Raw genomic sequence first — 20,566 nt, 5'->3', positions numbered from 1 at the left:
TCATTCCTCATAGTCTTCTGACTTTGGATGGAGTATCTTGCCACAAGTGGATCCAGTAGTGAATAATCTGTGAAAGGTCATAGTGCTCCTTATTTAGGGGGAGGTCATGCCTTGGTTGTCCATCTGGATGCTACAGCAAATGCTACCACCTTCATTATGACTAGCAGAGTGACACACTATGGGTAGTTGAAGATCTTCTCGTGATGCGTGTTGAAGAGATGCAAGACCACCAACATGATACTCTCATCTTTCAAACTAAGTTACTCTCAGCATTGTACCACACAGCAAAGTCCTACTTTAACATCTGAACATATCCCCAATTCTCAAAATAAAAACATTACACAAATGCAAAAGGCACATTTCCTCAAATTGCCAGGAACATAAACCAACAATGCAATTTTTAGAAAAGTTCTGTAATTTCTGTTCTTGGTTAAAAAACAATAAAAAAAACTTGTAGTCAACATTAATGTGATGCTCTGTGGATCCAACTACTGGGAAATAATCATAAAGAAACAAAACAAAGATTCTGATACATGGCTCATGTGGCAGTATGTAGATGATTCAAACAGGGAATTGTTTAATCATATTTGTGTCGTATGTTTATGGTCTACTCTTTTTTTTTAATTAAAAAAAACATTTTTGCCAAACCTTATGTAAGACAGATAGCCAAGGGTGGCTTTTGGTTTGGCCTGCTCCCTGTCCTTTAACATACAACACACGGACTTTCACTAGAACTCCACTCTAATGATTTACCTTACATTAGAAATAAACAATGCTCAAAATGAGTCCTGTAGCCTCACTGGCTGAAACTTGCATAAAAATGTGCACATATACATTTACAGTGCAGTATGTAAAAATAGACTGGTTTAAATAGCTTAAATATGTTCCCTTGAACAATAAAATAAAAAAATACAAAAGATGTTAAAAGAGATCACTACGATGGACTGGACAATGACCGGTTCCTGATTTACACTCTGTACTGCTGGGATGGGCACCATCTCCCTGCGACCTTGAATTATATAGGCATGTTTAGAAAATGAACTGATGGATTAATAGAAAAAGAGAAGAATTGTTTTTCACTGCTTTGCAACAGTCTCTCAGGAATCCTGACTTGGATAAGGTTGATTTGAGAATGTTATGTTATTTTTGTGCATATGGAAGTTTAGCTGCATTCAATGAATTCATCATCTAAGGACTAAATGATCAGTCTGACGACAGTGTAGATTTTCCTATCAGTCAACCAAATACTGATCAGCAGCATCAATGAACCATTAGAAAATTGTTATTTGTACTACTTGCTCGACATTGGCTAGTGGAGCATGTATTTTATTCCAGTCTGAGGCTATGTCCACACTACTATATTATTAATTAAAAACACAGATATGAGTGCCTGTTTTCATCTTTCACCCACAATACCCCAGTGTATTTACTTCTGAAAACACTGGGTCAGCTTTTCAGTGTGGGATGGTGAAAACCTAAACTTTTAAAAGCACAGACTCATAATCACATTTTATTATGTAGTCATTCCCTGATTGGATCCTACTCATTACCAAGTCTCATTACCTGATTGGGCAGTCTTCAGGAAAGAAAATCATAGTCCAACATACTGGACACAGAGGAATTACTTTCCACGGTGCTTGAGATGTTGTTTACCAATATGAATCTAAGTTTTGTACCATTTGAATGCTGCCGAAGGCAAACAATTTTCCAGTTACTACAGTTCTGTGATAAATCTCCTGGCCATCAGCTTCACCATCTCTTCATGGATTTTTCTGCAAATGAGCAGATGCTCACTGTGGGTGAACATCTATGTCATATGTGCGTTCAGCCATTTTAGCATGGCTGGAGATACTTTCATAAACAATATGAAAACACTACTGTGGATGGAGACCGTTTTCATTTCTAAACACTGTTTTTAAATGAAAAGGTAGTTGTGAGGATGTAGCCTGACAGGTTCAGCAAATTATACCTCTTTAGTTTTGAATGGTAAAAAGGCATTATGGGAACCTAACCAAGGCATTGAAAATCCTCAAATACATGGATAATGCTGATTTGTCAGAATTCTTTCAGTAATATAATGAATCATGTATTCAAGAACACCAGTGGAAATTAAGAGAAAGAACATTCAAGATGGAAGCCAGAAGGAACTCTTTACACATAGAGTCATGGAAATCTTAAACAAAATGCCAAATCAAGTAATTGAAGCAAAAGTTTTAACAAGTTTTAAAAAATATTTGTATGAGATTTTGGGAGTACATAGCTATTAGATTAAGTAGGTGCTGTAACCCACTGTAGGTGTCCCGACAGGGATGGAATGCGGTAACTTGCTTGGAATGGGGGCCATAACAGGAAAATCAAATGGATGGATATGCAGCCCAGCCAAGATGGTTCCCAGTCCTAATCCCATTCAGGGAGTGGAAATAATGGATGGACTGGGGGAGTCTGAATATTGGGAACAATTCACCTCCCAACAGGAAAGGTGGCACTGTTCCTCTAGAGTAGTCCCAGTTTGGACACCCGAAGGGTTGCCTGGGATTTTACTTCAGAAGGGCAATCCCATCGGGGTTCTTGAATGCCAGAAAAGGGCACTGCCAGGAGTGGACTTCATTACTTTGCAAAACTTCCATATAACCCAGAAGTGCTTCCACAGGGTAGCACTGTAGCACTGGAGTAAATAATAAAACAGATAAAGGGAGGTGTCTCACCTCTCTCAGGGAGTCAGAGTCAGGAGGAAAATGGACGACGCTTGCTAGAGAAGGGTAAGAATGCAAAAACATTCAATTGCTGTAATTATGTGTTGGGCTGAATTTATTTTGAGTCTGGGACTGTCTTGGTGTAATTGTCTTTTGATGTTTGGGGCTCTGTGGTGCCCCCTTGTGGTCACAATAACTAAACAAGCTTGACTGAATGATACACACTCATTTGTCACATGCACTATGTTCTACAGTATGTTCCATCATCTCAATTCAGTGTAAAGTGCCATTTAAAAGAATGAACATCATGAAATAACACAATCTGTGGGTATAAAATGGCAACAAATTTTGACATTCACACAGATATTAATTAACAGCCTCACCCTACCCTAAGCAAACAGTTGAAAAGTCTCTGCTCTGATCATCAGAACAGGAAAGTGCACTTCCCAGAATGCAGGATTCAATCTGACGAGCACACACACACACACACACAGATACCAAATCAAACAGTGTTGCTTCAGACTGTACTCTCCAAGTGGAACTAAGAAAAATTTGGCCTGGTACTCAAATGATGTACTTTTGTTCCCTTTTGTACAGTAGTGTAAGAAGTTCTCCTTCAGATTGCTCCCTTCTCTATAATCAGCATGGCTGGGAGGGTAAAGATTAAAGTCATTTTGTCACATGGCCATTCCCAAGTGACTGTGCTATTTACGAACAATTTATTCCAAGTCTTTCTTTCACCACTTATGAAACATTATCTTCACTGAACATTTTATAATCTATCCATTCATTTTCCGTCCTTCCTTGGCCTTCACTGGATCATAGGGTGACGTAGCCCATCCCGGCAAACTCTACAATAGTCCATCGCAGGGGCGCACACAAACCTACACACATTCATACCAGGTCACTTTAGAATTTCAAATTCAAATAACATCCACATCAATGGAGGAAAGTTCAGTAGCCTGAGGGCACTCAGAAGAACATTTAAAGTCTCTGCCGGGCCAGAAACTGAGGCTGAGACTGAGCCGCTGTTTAACCAACTGTTATAAAATATTTCACCTTAAGTGGCATTTCACATAGCAGCATTTTAGCAACTTGACTCTCACTCTACATACTCCAAATAAGAATAAAAGGCTGAGAAACAGCTGGATGTTTTTCCCGGATACAGTATGGAACAATCCTATTGCTGAATGAATTAAGCGTTGGCGGATGGAGGGGCTGTGTCATTATCCACCATTCACTCCACATTTTCAGACCAGACACACCAAGTAAAAATATCTCCTATGCTTATTATAAAACATGTAGCATAGGCATGACCACCTCCTCAGGGATAAGCCCACCCTGAACCGAGGTTATGAGTGACACACACTTGTATGTGTTATTCTCAGCATTTCCCCTCCCCACAGTGTGCTATATCTGTAAACATTGTTTTAGGGAATTATACAAGCATTTGATTAAAAGCAACTAGAATTCAAAAGCTTTTTTAAACCAATATGGCTTTTCTCCCAAAATAATATTTAATCTAAAATTGACTTATAATGATATTATAAACAAAACCCAAAGTTCATCTATCAAACCCATTTTTTATATATATATATATATATATATATATATATATATATATATATATATATATACTTAATAATTATATATATATATATACTTAATGACTTTTGTTCTTTTAGTGTGAATGCAGCATATTTCAAATCATCTGTTCACACACCAAACAATAGGACAACAAGCCCTGAGATTGAATTGCCACGATTAACAATTTGAATAATTCACATGATTTAATGAGATTATGCTGCGGCTTTGAAGTCATGCAAAATTTTACTGGCTTTTCTGTTCTTGCACGTCATTGGAATTGCTCCTTGCTACACACTTTCAGAATAAAAAAAAAAAACGTTTAAAAATATGCTTTGATTTCAATTTTTAAATTCCATAATGAGTTTATTTTTTTCCTTCGTTACGTAATTTTCCTATATATGGAATATATGAATATGTGGAAAAAAATGCTTTTTAAACAACCATAGATTTTTCATCAACTCTAGGCAACCCGGTTTGCTAGAATCTTAATTTGTTCAAAACTTCGCTGTGCAACTGTTGAACACTTGATGAGGTCACATATCCAGCGGCTAAGAAAGTCAGCAAATGAGAATGATTTATTGGTGTTTATTTAGTGGACCCTTGTTCCTTCTTCTCAGCATGCCTCTATGACAGAAAATGCTTTTTGGACTTACTCCCTCCAGAAATAAACATTATTTCTTCTTTTAAAGCCAGTTTTGTGGCAGCTCATTGGTATCTTTCTTGATGGATAAAGGACATTTGTTTCCAGCTCCACCCACCCTCCCCTCTTCATTTTTGGCAAATGAAACCACAGTCTGTAGGGCACAGTGAGCAGTTAGCTGATATGATGCACATACCACTGACTAATAAGGCACATTTTAAGATATTTTAAAACAACCTAAGGAGATTTGTCCACTTTTAAGGACTTGTCTGTTGATTTTTATCCTCAAGTAACACTTTGTTAGTTGGTTCTTTGTTATCATTTGGTATACACCCATTTTCCATTTCATAATGGTGTCCATATTCGGTCAGGTCAGGAATGCTTGTGTTGCACTCTTTTTCTGATTCTTCCCTTTTCTCTTCATTCATTGAGTAGCCACCAAAAGTTTCATATATTTTTCTGATATCATCTGGGATGTTCTTTTTGATGTCTTTGTTTTTGTTTCTTTTTGCCAGCCTGGTGACAGATCCAAATCGGTTAAAAATGTTATCCTCTGAAGAGCCCTGTTCATGTTTGTCATACTGTTCAGATGCCTTGAGACGCAAGTTATTCAGCTTGGAATCGATGCTCTCCTGTGATGACGTTTGAAAGCGATTTGTATCCAGGCTAGCAAAGACAGCTCTCTTCTCAGGAGACAGCATGTCCAAGGAGTGGGCTCTTTGCTCCAAGCCCAGCCGCCGGCGCTCCATGCTACGGATTGTGGCAGCTCTCTGAAGTTTGTCGTGGATCTCAACACTCAGCCGTCTTCTAGTTTCCCTGAACTCTGCTCTGACGTTTGCTTTCCATTCAGCAGCATGAGCTTTTATTTCTCCGACCTTTAAGAAAACAAAAAGTTTATAAATATTGTGATGACTTTAGCTGTACTTTTTGATTTGATTTGATTCACACTACACATTAATGTCCCCAACAACATTTTCTTAAATTAGATTAAAACAGTGTTTCCCAGAATTCCATGCAGGGTGAATGTGGAGAAGATTCATAAACTATGAGTATAAATGAAAGCTAATTAGGGCCGATGTTGATGTTGTGAAATTGAGATTTTCTGTGAATTTGATTGGAAAGATTTTGATTGATTTTTGGTTGCTTTCTGTGTATGGTCTTGGACTTTTTTGAGGATCTGATCTGTGTATGAACTCTGGAGGGAGAAAGACAAGACATCAAAGACCAAAGAAGGTCCTTAAGTTCTCTTCACCAGAAGTTGCAACTTTAAAGGATTGTTCTTCACCACCAAAAATATTTTCAATAAGCATTACTATGAATACTACACTATCCAGGGCAATTGTCTGCCTTGTGCTGCTGGGATAGTCTCAGGCCCAACACAACCAAAACCTGGATTTATCAGATTTTAGATATTATTTTATCTGATAGGGGGTACACAAGTGTCATAGCTGACTGCTATATCCTTCTGACCTGTACAGTATACGGGTTTGTTTTTGAATTTTAGCAGAGTAGGACATTAGTTCATTTAAACATACCTCCTCTGTTGCTTTCTTAGATATGACTCTCAGTCAGTCTCCTATCATGCTAATTACAGCTGCAAAGTAACCCACTAGGATCCAAAATCACACCAATGGTTTGTACCTTTCTGAGAGTTTGATTGGCAAGAATTGTTTGACTTTGGGTTGTTTTTTGTGTATGATCTTGGAGTGTATTGAGGATCTGATTTGTATGTGAACTAAGGATGGAGAAAAACAAAACATCAAAGACATTCTAACAAAGAAGGTCCTGTCATTCTCTTCACCAAAAGTAGCAAATACAAAGGATTTCTCTTCACCACCAAAAAAGATAACAAAAGATTTATGGACACCTAAGTCCCATCCACATCTACAGAGTTACCAGCATTAGAGTAGGTACCAAGTCACCTATGCCTACCATGCCATACTGAGGAGTCTGATCCTCTCTGGTACTGGAAGGACAACCTAAACTGGTTCCCCTATTTGGCTCAAATTGTATGTCAGCATCTATCTATTCCTGCCCCATCTGCACCTGTGGAACGTGTTTTCAGCATTGCTGGCAAGATATTTAAGCCTGAGAGAGGCAATCTTAGTGATTAGTGAAATTGATGATTATTCAACACAATAAAAAGTGAATATTTGTGAATGAAATACAAGAATGAACATGACTCATTATTTTGGTTTGAGACATATATCATGTGGTAACATTTATCACATTGAACTGGTAATCATATACTAGCATTAATAGTATATTCAGATATTTATGGCCAGAGTTACTCATCATCTATCAATCATCAATGTACAGTTCTCAGTTTTATTTACTTACATTTCATCAACTATTTTTCATTCATTACTTGGTATTAATAAGGCACAATAAATGAAGTTCAAATGTATGTCACTATACAGTGGGATGCAAAAGTTTGGGAAACCTTGTTAATAGTCATTATTTTCCTGTATAAATCGTTGGTTGTTACGATAAAAAATGTCAGTTAAATATATCATATAAGAGACACACACAGTGATATCTGAGAAGTGAAATGAAGTTTATTGGATTTACAGAAAGTGTGCAATAATTGTTCAAACAAAATCAGCCAGGTGCATACATTTGGGCAACGTCATTTTATTGATTCCAAAACTTTTAGAACTAATTGTTGGAACTCAAATTGGCTTGGTAAGCTCAGTGACCCCTGACCTACATACACAGGTGAATCCTATAATGAGAAAGAGTATTTAAGGGGGTCAATTGTAAGTTTCCTTCCTCCTTTAATTTTCTCTGAAGAGTAGCAACATGGGGGTCACAAAACAACTCTCAAATGACCTGAAGACAAAGATTGTTCACCATCATGGTTTAGGGGAAGGATACAGAAAGCTGTCCCAGAGATTTAAGCTGTCTGTTTCCACAGTTAGGAACATATTGAGGAAATGGAAGACCACAGGCTCAGTTCAAGTTAAGGCTCGAAGTGGCAGACCAAGAAAGATTTCGGATAGACAGAAGCGACGAATGGTGAGAACAGTCAGAGTCAACCCACAGACCAGCACCAAAGACCTACAACATCATCTTGCAGCAGATGGAGTCACTGTGCATCGTTCAACCATTCGGCGCACTTTACACAAGGAGATGCTGTATGCGAGAGTGATGCAGAGGAAGCCTTTTCTCCGCCCACAGCACAAACAGAGCCGCTTGAGGTATACTGAAGCACATTTGGACAAGCCAGCTTCATTTTGGAATAAGGTACTGTGGACTGATGAAACTAAAATTGAGTTATTTGGGCATAACAAGGGGCGTTATGCATGGAGGAAAAAGAACACAGCATTCCAAGAAAAACACCTGCTACCTACAGTAAAATATGGTGGTGGTTCCATCATGCTGTGGGGCTGTGTGGCCAGTGCAGGGACTGGGAATTTTGTCAAAGTTGAGGGACGCATGGATTCCACTCAGTATCAACAGATTCTGGAAACCAATGTCCAGGAATCAGTGACAAAGCTGAAGCTGTGCCGGGGTTGGATCTTTTAACAAGACAACAACCCGAAACACTGCTCAAAATCCACTAAGGCATTCATGCAGAGGAACAAGTACAACGTTCTGGAATGGCCATCTCAGTCCCCAGACCTGAATATAATTGAAAATCTGTGGTGTGAGTTAATGAGAGCTGTCCATGCTCGGAAGCCATCAAACCTGAATGAACTAGAGATGTTTTGTAAAGAGGAATGGTCCAAAATACCTTCAACCACAATCCAGACTCTCATTGGAACCAACAGGAAGCGTTTAAAGGCTATAATTTCTGCAAAAGGCGGATCTACTAAATATTGATTGCATTTCTTTTTTGTGGTGCCCAAATTTATGCACCTGCCTGATTTTATTTGAACAATTATTGCACACTTTCTGTAAATCCAATAAACTTCATTTCACTTCTCAAATATCACTGTGTGTGTCTCCTATATGATATATTTAACTGACATTTTTTATCATAACAACCAACGATTTATACAGGAAAATAATGACTATTAACAAGGTTGCCCAAACGTTTGCATCCCACTGTATGTAATCACAAAGTAACTGCTCAGAAACAGCAATAAATGGAATTTGGCAGAATTTCACTGAATTGAATTCCACTTCCTGAAACTTCAATTTCAATTCAAATTGGTGTAGTTGTTGTTGAATTCTAATTCCAGTCCCATTTCCTTGTTTGAATTGGAATTGTTGAGCTCATTCTTGAAATGACCCCAACCCTGAAGGGTGAAATTCAAATTACTGGATATCATAAACTTATCAAGTTATTTTCAAAAATCATTAATATGAATGCTAAACTATCCAGGGCCATTTTCTGCATTGAGTGAGGTGATGCTGGGATAGTCTCCAGGCCCCCCACAACCCAGACCTGGATTTATCAGATTTCAGATATGTTGTTTTACCTGATGGTGGCTACTCCAGTGTCATAGCTGACTGCTGTATCTGTCTGACCCGTACAGCATACGGGTTTGTTTTTGACCTTTAGCAGCGTAGGACATTAGTTCATTTAAACGTACCTCCTCTTTTGTTTTCTTAGATATGACTCTCAGCCAGTCTCCAATCATGCTAAGTACAGCAGCAAAGTAGGCCAAACCCACTAAGATCCAAAACCACACCAAAGGTTTGTACCATTCTCGATAATGAATCTTTGTGTTTCCACCTGCAAAGAAGAAACGAAAAAGCTAAATTACATTTTGTATAAATTATATAAATCATTTTCTGTACCCAGTGGAGTGTTCTTGATGATCCCATGGCACATCTTTCATGACTGCATATCGTAGCTTGGAAAAGGATATTCAGTGCCACATCTTCTTCTTGATGACCTTAAAGTCACGATCCTGCTCTCAGATATATTGCTTACTTCAATCTTACATACTTTTTCTGCTTTCCCCTTAAGTATAGTATATGCTGTGATGAAGGAGACAGAGCATTTTGAACGGGTCGTTTGGGTGTAAAACACTGCAATGACTCTGTTAGAAAAACTGAGATTAGCTGAAGAAGTACCTATTTTTCACCAGGCTTCTTCCTCTTTTGTTTCCGTTATGATTTATTGGATGGTGTTTGGAACCCATCATGAATTGGATGCTGGCAGGCTTGGCAATATATAGAAAGTTATAGTCTACATGTGAACGTGAAGGGCTTAAAAGTGTCTTTTAAACCTTTCCTCTACTGATATTTGTCTTGCTTTCTCTTATTTAGTTGGAGTAAAAGTACATTCTTGCCAATATTCACTTAGATGATGTCTCAAGACCCACCAGTCTGGCAATAAAATGCAATCAATAATATGTACTTAAAGTTGTCTGGTATATAAGCTCTTGATTAATGAAAATTTGCAAACAGCAAACAAAAATCCAATCTAATTTTACATTACAAGATGCTCAACAGCTTTCTTAAACAGTTTTGTTCACACCACATGCACTAAAAATGTCCTAGAAGGATTTCATCAATTTAGTCGACTTGTATCAGCAAGATGCCCACAAAGTGGGAAAATTTACTGAAAATACTAATGGTGGAACAATTACCAGAGGTCAAGTTCACTGTATTTGAGAAGAATCCAAAAATAACTTTACCTGCTACATAATCCCCAAATCCAACAGTTGTGAGAGTGATCACTACAAAGTAGATTGCTTCCAGTGCAGTCCATCCTTCAATGTATTTGAAGATCACAGCAGGTATTGTGACAAATACTATGCATCCAGCCAAAATGAACAGTATTGTGGAAGTCACTCGGATTTTTGTCTGACTTATCTGTTTGTTCTGAAAAGAAAACATGAAACATTGTGTTATTTAGAAATTTGTATTGGCTACAAACTGTTTATTATAAGGCTCCCCTGCAATGGCTTCAGGACCAGTTTACAACTGCCTCTTCAGTATGATCTCACTTCATGTGTGCCTCTGGTATGCATTCATATCCTGCTTTACAAGAAGGACCAAATCTTTATCTTTTATAGCCATCTACCAAGCAAACATGACTTTAAAATTTGTTATGAGAAATACAGGGTATACTTATACAATGACTCATTCCACCTGAGGCTGGAAAAGAGCTCATCAAAGCTCCTAATCGAACTTGAGCAGGGAATAGCTGATGCCACAGCAGAGAACTTGAGGAACACAACTAACAGCAATTGTGTATGTTTCAAAATTTGAAAGAGAGCAGACCCCGGGTACTGCAGAGGTGTGTCATTGTAAAGGGTAGGAGATGAACACCATCTTGATTTGACAAAGGGGATGGAAGGCAGTTCTGATACCTCAGGAGTGGTAGGCATGATTAAGGAACCACTAGTGAGACACATCTACACCCACCTCAGCCACAGAAGAATCCTAAGAACAAGGGACACTGTTATTATGGGATGGATGCCCAGGTTTGAAACAGCCACAGAGAGTTGCGTTCAATGTGTTAAATTTCTGATAAACGCCACTTTACTATTGCTCAATATTTCTCCCATGACGGTTAGAGATAAATCGTTCCGACAAAAAACTTTAAACTTGTAAATTTTGCAAGGAAGTCCTGAAATGTTACTTCATGACTCAAAGAATAAAGTATGTGTATTTCATTTTTAATAAGTAATTTAAATCTCAGGTGACTAAAATAAAAGAAACTGCAATGTGTAAAACGTTGATTTTTTATACTCAGTTGAGTACATAAAAATTAGTATATGTTTAATGGAAAAAAAACTAGATGATATCTACCTTTGTCAAAATAAACTTTGAATGAACAGGTATACATCTACAGGTGTAAATTTAGTCTGTTTTTTTTTTTACAAAATTGTTTTTCCCAGTTTGCTCCATGTGTTATTGCAAAGATGTAAAGAGGTCATCAGATTAGATGGCTGCACATTGACTTCACTGTAGAATATCCAGTAAGGGGTGTGCAGCCAGTTGGCTGGGTTCTCCTGGACTCTGACGGTGTCTGACTCTGCCTTTTGACTTTGTGTCATGATTGACTGCGCACCACCAAAGGTTTGCTTTCTCCAATGATGATGCTCATTGGAGTTTTTGCTTTCCTCTCCTCTGTTGTTCAACAGTTATTTAATAGAGAGATGTTGCTGGGCTCCATTTATGGTATGTCTTGTATCTTTATGTTAATATTAATTTTTATGCAAAAGATGATTGAATTGTTTAAAATTATTAACAGAATTAGTACAGTGGATCGAGACTGTTATTTTAAAATGAGTTCATCAATAACACAGGGACACAGTTGGAAACTTGTTAATGTTAAATTTTGCACAAATATTAGAAAGTTTTCCTTCACACAGAGAACCATAGACACTTGGAATAAGCTACCAAGTAGTGTGGTAAACAGTAAGACTTTCAAAACTAGACGATGTATTTTTAGAAGAATTAAGTGGATAGGACTGGCAAGCTTTGTTGTGCTGAATTCTTGTCTTAGTAACTTTATTTTATCTGTGAATTTGTTCTCTACACTTGCACTCACTGAAGAGCACTACACAAAAATAAAAATAAAATAAATTATTGTTAATCTCTTGTAATACTCTTTGGTTATTTATAAATCCTTAATCCATAATAGTTATTCATACAATTATTACACGTATGCATTTTCAATTTCAAGCAAAAATTTAATGGACATTTTCTTATTTAAATAAATTAAAATGCACAGAAGCCTCATTTATAATACCTCCTAAATCAAAAAACATCCACACACCATAATTTAATCCAGTTATACACATCTGCATACCATGCAATACATCACCTTTAGCCTGATAATTAGCTTTTCATGGGCTCCTTAATCAGAAAGGTCACATTAAATTATTCTTACACATATTTCACAGATGGCTGAATTGAAAAGGATTTACTACTGACACCTACAGAAATATTAAACAATTCAGCCCATCTCACTCTTCAAAAAAGGGTTGCTGACAGTGCGTTCCAGTGACAAAGGCATTAGAAGAAAACTAAGGTGGTCCACAGATACTAAGCAATTTGCAAATTTAGTTGCTGGCTTGGGCTCCTTGTTTGAGCCTAAGCAAATCATTTTAAAAAAATCACAAAAATTAAAAGAAATGCAATTTATTTAGGTGTTTGTGGCTTGATTGCAAAATCACACTTTATTTTTAAAAAAGTATTGGGGAGAGAAGGGAAGGAAAAGAGAACGAGTCTTATTAATGCTATTCTGGGCAAGATGAAGTCAGTCTTTGAGTTCTTAAGGCCTCTACTAACCAACTTTGTGGTGTCCTCTATCACGTGTTCAGTCTGTCCCTAAGGCTCCAGAAAGTGCCACTGCTGTGAAAAAACATCCTGCATTGTTCCTGTTCCCAAGATGTCAGGTGCCTCTTCATCTAACGACTACAAACTAGTGGCACTTACATCTCACTTCATGAAGACCTTCTAGAGACTGGTTCTGGACTATAGAGGTCATTTCATGGTTGACCATGTGGACCCACTGCAGTTTGCCTGTCAGACAAAGATTGGATTGGAGGATGCAGTTATCTATCTGCTCCACAATCTCACCCATACAAAGCTTTCAGCATTGTAAGGATTATGTTTGTTGATTCTCCAGTGCCTTCAATACCATCTATCCATCCCTGTTAAGGGGTAAGCTCAGAGATATGCAGGTAGATGAGCCTATGGTGTCCTTGATAACGGACTATATGTTGGGCAGACCAAAGTTTGTGACTCAAGTTCTTTGTTTTGATATGTATTTGAAAAACACTGGAGCATCACAAGGAAAAGTCCTGTCTCCTTTTCTTCTCACTTAGACTATAAATATAACCTTGGGCCTCATATATAACTGTTTGCGCAGAATTCCAAAAGTGGAAATGTGCATATGCACAAAAAATACGGATGCATAAATCTGTGTGTTCGTCAAGTTCCACACACTTCCCCTTTACAAATCCCAACGAACGTGAAATTTAACGCACATGCACGTGCATACAGCCCCACCCCAACTCCTACCAGAATTTTGTATATTTTAATATGCAGATCACTATAAATATCACCTTCCGTTCAGTGCTTGACTAAAAAAGGCAAGTGAAAAAATAAAGAATTTCTTTGCACTATAGGGCAGCACATTAATTGAGTGAAAATGCTTTCTATTTACATAAGCATATTCATTCTCTAAAGGTGCCATTATAGCATAGTGATGGCACTGAGTGCCACAACGGACTGATTCTCTGCTCTTTACTCTGAGGTGACTCGCTAGCCTTAAAACAGCTGCTTGCCTTTTGTCACACTAGTTGGAAAAAGCACCTGCGACTGTGCGAAGCTGGCATTTTTAAAGGTTCTCCAGCTATATATGATGTAATGCCAGCTCATTCATTTGATTATTCATCCCTGGCTGATGTAACTTGTCCAGCATTGTTGCAATGAGGGTGGACTTGACCACTCCGATTATATTTGGAAAACTGGATGTTGCTGCGAATTGCGCTTTTATGTTTGCCAATTCAACCACAGACTAAGGAAATCTTATATATCTGGATGACAAGTGAATAATACTATCCGATACAGCTGGCATGGCATGACTCAATGATGAATGATAAATGCTCGGAAATGTGTTCGTGTTGAAAAGCTCCTGTGGCTAAAAACCCGAGAGTGGACAGAACTTGCAAAGGAGCAGGTTGTGCACAATTCCTCAACGTCTGCCTTTTTAAATCCTGCATCAGTTCAGTACACAGCTCCTAGAGGATAGCTATTGGAAATCAAAATCAACTTAGAAGCCAATCGTCATCACCTATAAATACTTACTCTCTTCGAATTCTTCAATTTGCAATGTCTTCTAACAATGCTAAAGCAGCCATGGCAGTTGGAATAGTTTGGCCATTCCATGCACCATTATAATGTTACAGAATGCTTACAATCAAGTGAATTAAATTTGTAAACGATATGCAATTAATTTCAGTGTATTTGACAAAATCCACATCATAGATGTGAATCTAAAAAAGAAAAGCAGACCACAGAAATGATATCACTGCTTTGACACTGGACATCATCAGTTTGCAAAACCGTGTAGAAACGTGCGTACGCATGGTCTTTGAGCCTGCTGTGAAAATGTGAGTAGCTTTACAGCAAGTTTAGCTTTTATACATCTTGCAGTGAGCATGGAAACAGAAGTACGCAACATTTTTATGCATATCCACTGTTCAGGCCTCAGATCATGTCATGTCACTTGCAGCAATTCCCTGAGGATTCTGCACTTATGTTGTGTATTGATAAAGAGGATGAGACATAGTATATGAGTCAGGTGGAGAACTTTGCTTCTTGTTGCAAAGAGAATCTATCTATCTATCTATCTATCTATCTATCTATCTGTCTAAAATAATCCACTCCAAAATGCAAGCTTCTGGTGTAAAGTCATTTAATACCCTTTCATAACAAAGTTGAATTTTCATGGTGACAAAGACTGAGTCTGGGACACTTTTCAAATGCACGTTGCTCTTTATGTGTAACGGACTGGTGTTCAAATCAAATTATTTTTTATTTGTCACATACAGATTATACATACATTAATTAAATTATAAACTAAAATATCAAGAACTCACATCCCGGTAGACAAGACTTTGTGCCAACAGATTTAACCACATCCAGTGCCAGAGATAAAAGACAAAGAGTAGGATAGCTGATGTACAGGCTTTTAAATGTTCGAAGCGCTGAGCGAGATGCAGATCATGCAGCATTGCAGCAGCAGCAAGCCAGCAGCTGATCGAACAAAGAGGAGGTAAAAGAAAAACTGCATTTGTTTCCCATTGTATCACCGTATAAGAGGAGGTTTCGGAGGAGCAACCGCATCTCCTTGGGGTACTTCAGCCCCCCTCTTTACGACGCAAGCAGCAGAGATGCAAAGTGGCTGACGTGTAGCACAGGCCATGGGGGTTGGTGAGCGAAGCGAGCAGGGTGTAAGCCCCCTAGTAAATAAATAAATAAATAAATATTCTAACAAGCAAACAACAACCCCCTAAGCACACACAAGGACATCTGTCTTGCTGCTGCTGTAGGTGGCTGTAGGACTTGGTCAGAGCTGCTCAGTTTACTTTTAAAGGCATTTACATTTCAAATCCAGCTTGTCATGTCTCAGATCCAAAATGTTAACTAAAGTTTGTTTGTCCTGATGTCCCTTTGGTTAAGTGAACAGCATTCAAGGGTCAGAATGTGTCATACTTGTCTTACATTAAATCGACAAAACAATGTAATTTAGAATCAAACAAATGCCCTTAATAAAAAATAATTAGTGAACAGTAAAATTCTTATTAGGATTGATTTGAACCAGAATTAATTGTGTCCATTTCCATTCATTTTGATGTTCTTTGTTGAAAAATGGGGACAATGTTCGGGGCCAGGTAACACTTAAAATTGTTTCCCTTTTAAATTAATGGTAATTATGTGTTCACTTAATGAAAATTCACCTTCCTAAGGAGTTTTCAGGAATAGATTAATTTTTCAAAGCAGGGGTAACCTGTGTGACATTGATCAATTATTATGTGTTGTACGCTGGAATGTTAAATTAATGAGAAAGTAATGTTTAATATCTCTAAATTGGAAAAAAAATGAACTCTTTGAATTTAAATTCTCTTAACTAAGAATGTAGAATATAGTAAGAATCACTAATGTTGGCTGCATATAAGTTTGCTTCAGTTTTTTCTTATTTAATTTTTAATACACGTGAAGAGCTACATAATAATGGGCTCTCTGCTCACACAGCTCTCCGAACTTGGCTGACAAGGGCTGATGAATGTTGAGTGTGACTTAATATTTTTTATTAGTAATGTATTCATTAAAGTTCAGAGTGTTGTACTCGTAGTTTGACTGACCTGTGTTTTACTTCTTACAATGTGATCTAGAAACACAATAAAACTAAAGAAAAAATGTTATAAATGAAAGATGCTATATAAAACAAAACAGGTTTGTGTTTATGCCTGATTTAACAGCTGAAACCACATGCCTTTGCTTTTCAGATATCCATTTTCTCCCAAGTGGAGTGACTTGCTCAGGGCCACACAGTGATGGAGGCCGAATTGGATCCCTTGTCTAATCTAATCCCCCTACTTTTCAATGGAGTTCTAAGCCGCACACAGGGCTCTTTCTTGAGCAGCTGCTCTTATCTTCTGGAAATGTCAGCACACTACATGGCTAGAAACACACTTTACAATCAGGAAAGAAAAAGCTGAGCAATCGTATCTTTGGCAGGATGGTGCCCCTGGAGATTACTGTAAGTCATGATTTTTTATTAGAAACACTGAATGAGGCTGTTTATTGAAAGAATTTGCCTCGAAACACAGCTGAGACAGCACATTCCCCCAACACCCCTGGAGGCTTTAAACTGACCATAATAGAGCACAGAAGACATTTATTTCATGACTCCCACATGCTTTCTGTGGAGGACACTTTCAGTAACTGTTTGCTAATCTAAAGTGTCCTGAGATACTAGGCTATGAGACAAGACCATGCTTTTCGTTTTTTGGCAACAGGACTCATTATAACAAATACTACAGCTCATGTCAATGCCACATACAGTTTTAATATGTGTGGTTTGTACTAAGGGTTATATTTGAATAATCTTAAATTGCACCCACAGCTCTCCATACACTCAATTAAACACCACAATCACTTTTAAGTACAGTACATTAGAAATACACCCGGCTTCTTCTAGTGGGTAAACTAGCCTTTTTTGAATTAGGAGTTATCACAATTATCTGTCATAAACTATTTAATTACTTCAAAATGTATAGTCATTTTAGATGTTCTTTGCGTGTTAAATTATGTGATGAAAGTACTGTATATAAATGCCTGACTTCCAATAGGTACATCTTAGTTTTAAGTGGATAATAGAGGGAGCTGATTAGTTATATTATACCTCTTGTGAATGTAAAACAATGCATTCTTTAAAACCCCAGGCAGCTAAACACATTTTTGTAAATGAAATGGAACAATGAAGCACATCAGTACTTTCTTTTTAGTACATTTTAGGTCAGTCTGATGATTAGCACATAAAGGGAAAAAAAATAAATGAGTGGAAATCCAAGAAATGGCAATAAACACAGTGCCAAAATATTGACACAGACCCTGCTGCAGAGTTACAACACACAGCACATCTAACTCGAAATACTTCATTGTGTTCAGACTGACTGAGAACTGTCTGTGGTTGTGCTTTGCTCAAAATAGCACTTTGAACACACTCTGTGAAAATGTTTCAGCTTGTGGCTCTCAGCGTGGTTACTTAATGTCTGCGCTGTGGCAGATCAAACTTCATAACCAATAAAGATGTAAAGAAATGCACTTTGCCACTACATTTTTGTTGAAATGTTAAACATGTTCAAGTGGTCCACTTCCCAATTTAAATTATTGAGTTGAAATCAACATGGCTCCCTTCAGGCTGACAGAGGACTGTTCATCCATACCTCACAGACGCATTATTGTGCAATCACTGTATTATTATGGAGATAATACAACATATTATAGATCAATCCAACATTAGGCATCTTAAAAGATTTGGATAGATAGAGACTTTTGACTCTAAAAATTAAATATAGTGCAAATATTAGTGTTTTCAGATTAAAAGTCAAAAAGTTTATTTTTTGTCGCCTCGAACTATAGAATATGATACAGCTTCTAGTACAGTGATTTGATGAGAGCTTTTTCATTTGTAATTCTTCCATTAACCCCATTTTGTTCATTTGCTGTAGGGTGTAGAATTATACTCATCTCCGCTGTGTCATTCCCTTCGTTTTACCGTGGACTTCTCTCCTACCATCGATCATCAGCTTTGGAGGATGCCCTACTCTACAACAGTTCTTTAATTACACTACATAATATCATTCTGATTTTGTGCTATGTGTAACATAAATCAGATTGTTTTCCCTGCTGTGTACGGTTAAAAGACTGTCATGAGTTTGGAGTTTAGCAACTGGTTTAGTTGCTTCTTTCCCAATAAACGTATTCGCATGATGGAATATTTTATCTGTTCTCTGTTTTGCTAAACTTTTGTTTTGTTATTATTATTATGAAAAGTCATATTTGATGATTGATTTAGTGGTCATCTGCACTTTACACCACGGTGCCCATGCTGAGCCAGCATATTGCCAGCGGCAGTTACTGGAAGTTGTGCCAGGTGATGACAGCAGAGTGTCAGCATTTAGAAGTTAATCATCCAAGACTGCTAGATAACTTCAAAAAGCTTTTGTGGTGGTTTAGTTTCATAAACCTCATTAGAACAGACAAATGATCATGTTTCTTTGACTTAGTCATTCAGACTGCAATTTTGGTTTAGTTGTTTAGGTTTATTGATGTCATGTTATTCGACTCTAGATAGATAGATAGATAGATAGATAGATAGATAGATAGATAGATAGATAGATAGATAGATAGATAGATAGATAGATACTTTATTAATCCCAAGGGGAAATTCTCTAGACTGTCCATTGACTACACTTCAGCCTTAACCAACTCTTGTTCATGTCTTCTCTTTTTTTTCTGTCTGATCCATCTAAACAGAGACGAAGACATGTAAAAATCCAAACCTTGAAATGAAACCAAGACCCAACTTCCATTATAATCCCCATGATATGGTAATTCATAATATATTTTTGAAGCTAAACTGATATTGTACATAGGATTCAATATTCAACTTCAGGACTAATGTCATCAGCCAGTGACTAAAGCAAATAAAGATGAACAAGAAGTGTTGGAATTCCAGAAGAATGGTGAGCTTAGTTTTAGTTTGATGGGGTTACAAAAATACTGCATACTCATGCTTACAGAAATATTCACTGGCATAGCCAAACAAAACGTGACCATTTATGTAGATATTGGTGTAAGCATGATAGGGTCTTTCAAGATTTTTTTTCTTTCTGTACGTCAATGTTCTTAAGCTGTTGGTTCTGTAAACATTGAAATTGAGTATCAGTCATTTGGAAGTGAAGGTATAAACTGTCTTAGAAAATATTAGCTATCAAAAGGAAAACCAGAAGGATCGTCTAGCCCTCCAGTGTACATGTAACACTGTCTGGTTTATGTTCTCCCCTTTTATATGAGATTTTAAAGTACTTTTGGGGTATTTCAAAACCATTGAAATTACTTGCACCCCCTCCTTCATTGGTGCTTTTCAAAAGCTTTAAAGATAGATAGATAGATAGATAGATAGATAGATAGATAGATAGATAGATAGATAGATAGATAGATAGATAGATAGATAGATAGATAGATAGATAGATAGATAGAGTGTGGCCACCTGTGAGTGCAGCTCCCAAACCCGACACAGACAGCCAAATCCAACAACACACATGGCTTCATTTTGATGAGGGAAACACTTTCCCTTCATTTCCCCACCAATGCACAGTACAATAAAACACCAAGCACAAATAAAACAGGACACAGCACTTTGCCTTCTTTTCTGTCTCTTCCTCTTACTGTCTCCTTGCACACCCACTTCTTCTCCTTCAGCAAGCTTCTTCTTCATCCTCCTTCTCCAAACTCTGGTTTCTCGAATGATGTCAGGTAGCTCCTTTGATGCTGCACCTGAGAGTATTCCAGGTAGCTCATAAGTGAGGTCTGGAAGCAGCTGCAGCTCCCCCAGGCAGCCCCCATGGAACCCAATAGTGCTGTGCCAAACTTCAACTCCCATGAAGTGGGATTCCAAGGCACCACTGCAAGCCAGGGGGCTACTATCTAGTGC

At 37.6% G+C, this 20,566-nt stretch overlaps 1 protein-coding gene across 2 annotated transcripts in view; it reads right to left on the bottom strand.

The window, feature by feature from the left end:
- Positions 1 to 4,443: 4,443 nt before the first annotated feature.
- The window catches only part of LOC120518955 (potassium channel subfamily K member 10-like), a 112,922-nt gene continuing 96,799 nt past the window's right edge, over positions 4,444 to 20,566 (bottom strand). For both annotated transcript variants that reach the window (XM_039741992.1, XM_039741993.1), the window contains exons 5-7: positions 10,515 to 10,701; positions 9,462 to 9,604; positions 4,444 to 5,795 (exon numbers count right to left, since the gene is read on the bottom strand). In XM_039741992.1, the coding sequence (XP_039597926.1) occupies positions 5,178 to 5,795; positions 9,462 to 9,604; positions 10,515 to 10,701 (948 nt within the window). In that variant the 3' untranslated portion in view covers positions 4,444 to 5,177. The remainder of the gene's footprint in view (positions 5,796 to 9,461; positions 9,605 to 10,514; positions 10,702 to 20,566) is intronic.

This window comes from Polypterus senegalus, chromosome 18 (assembly GCF_016835505.1).
Source record: "Polypterus senegalus isolate Bchr_013 chromosome 18, ASM1683550v1, whole genome shotgun sequence".
In the NCBI taxonomy this organism is placed as follows: domain Eukaryota; kingdom Metazoa; phylum Chordata; class Cladistia; order Polypteriformes; family Polypteridae; genus Polypterus; species Polypterus senegalus.
The sequence above is the reverse complement of the archived record's forward strand: the minus strand, read 5'-3'. Positions and strand labels throughout refer to the sequence as shown.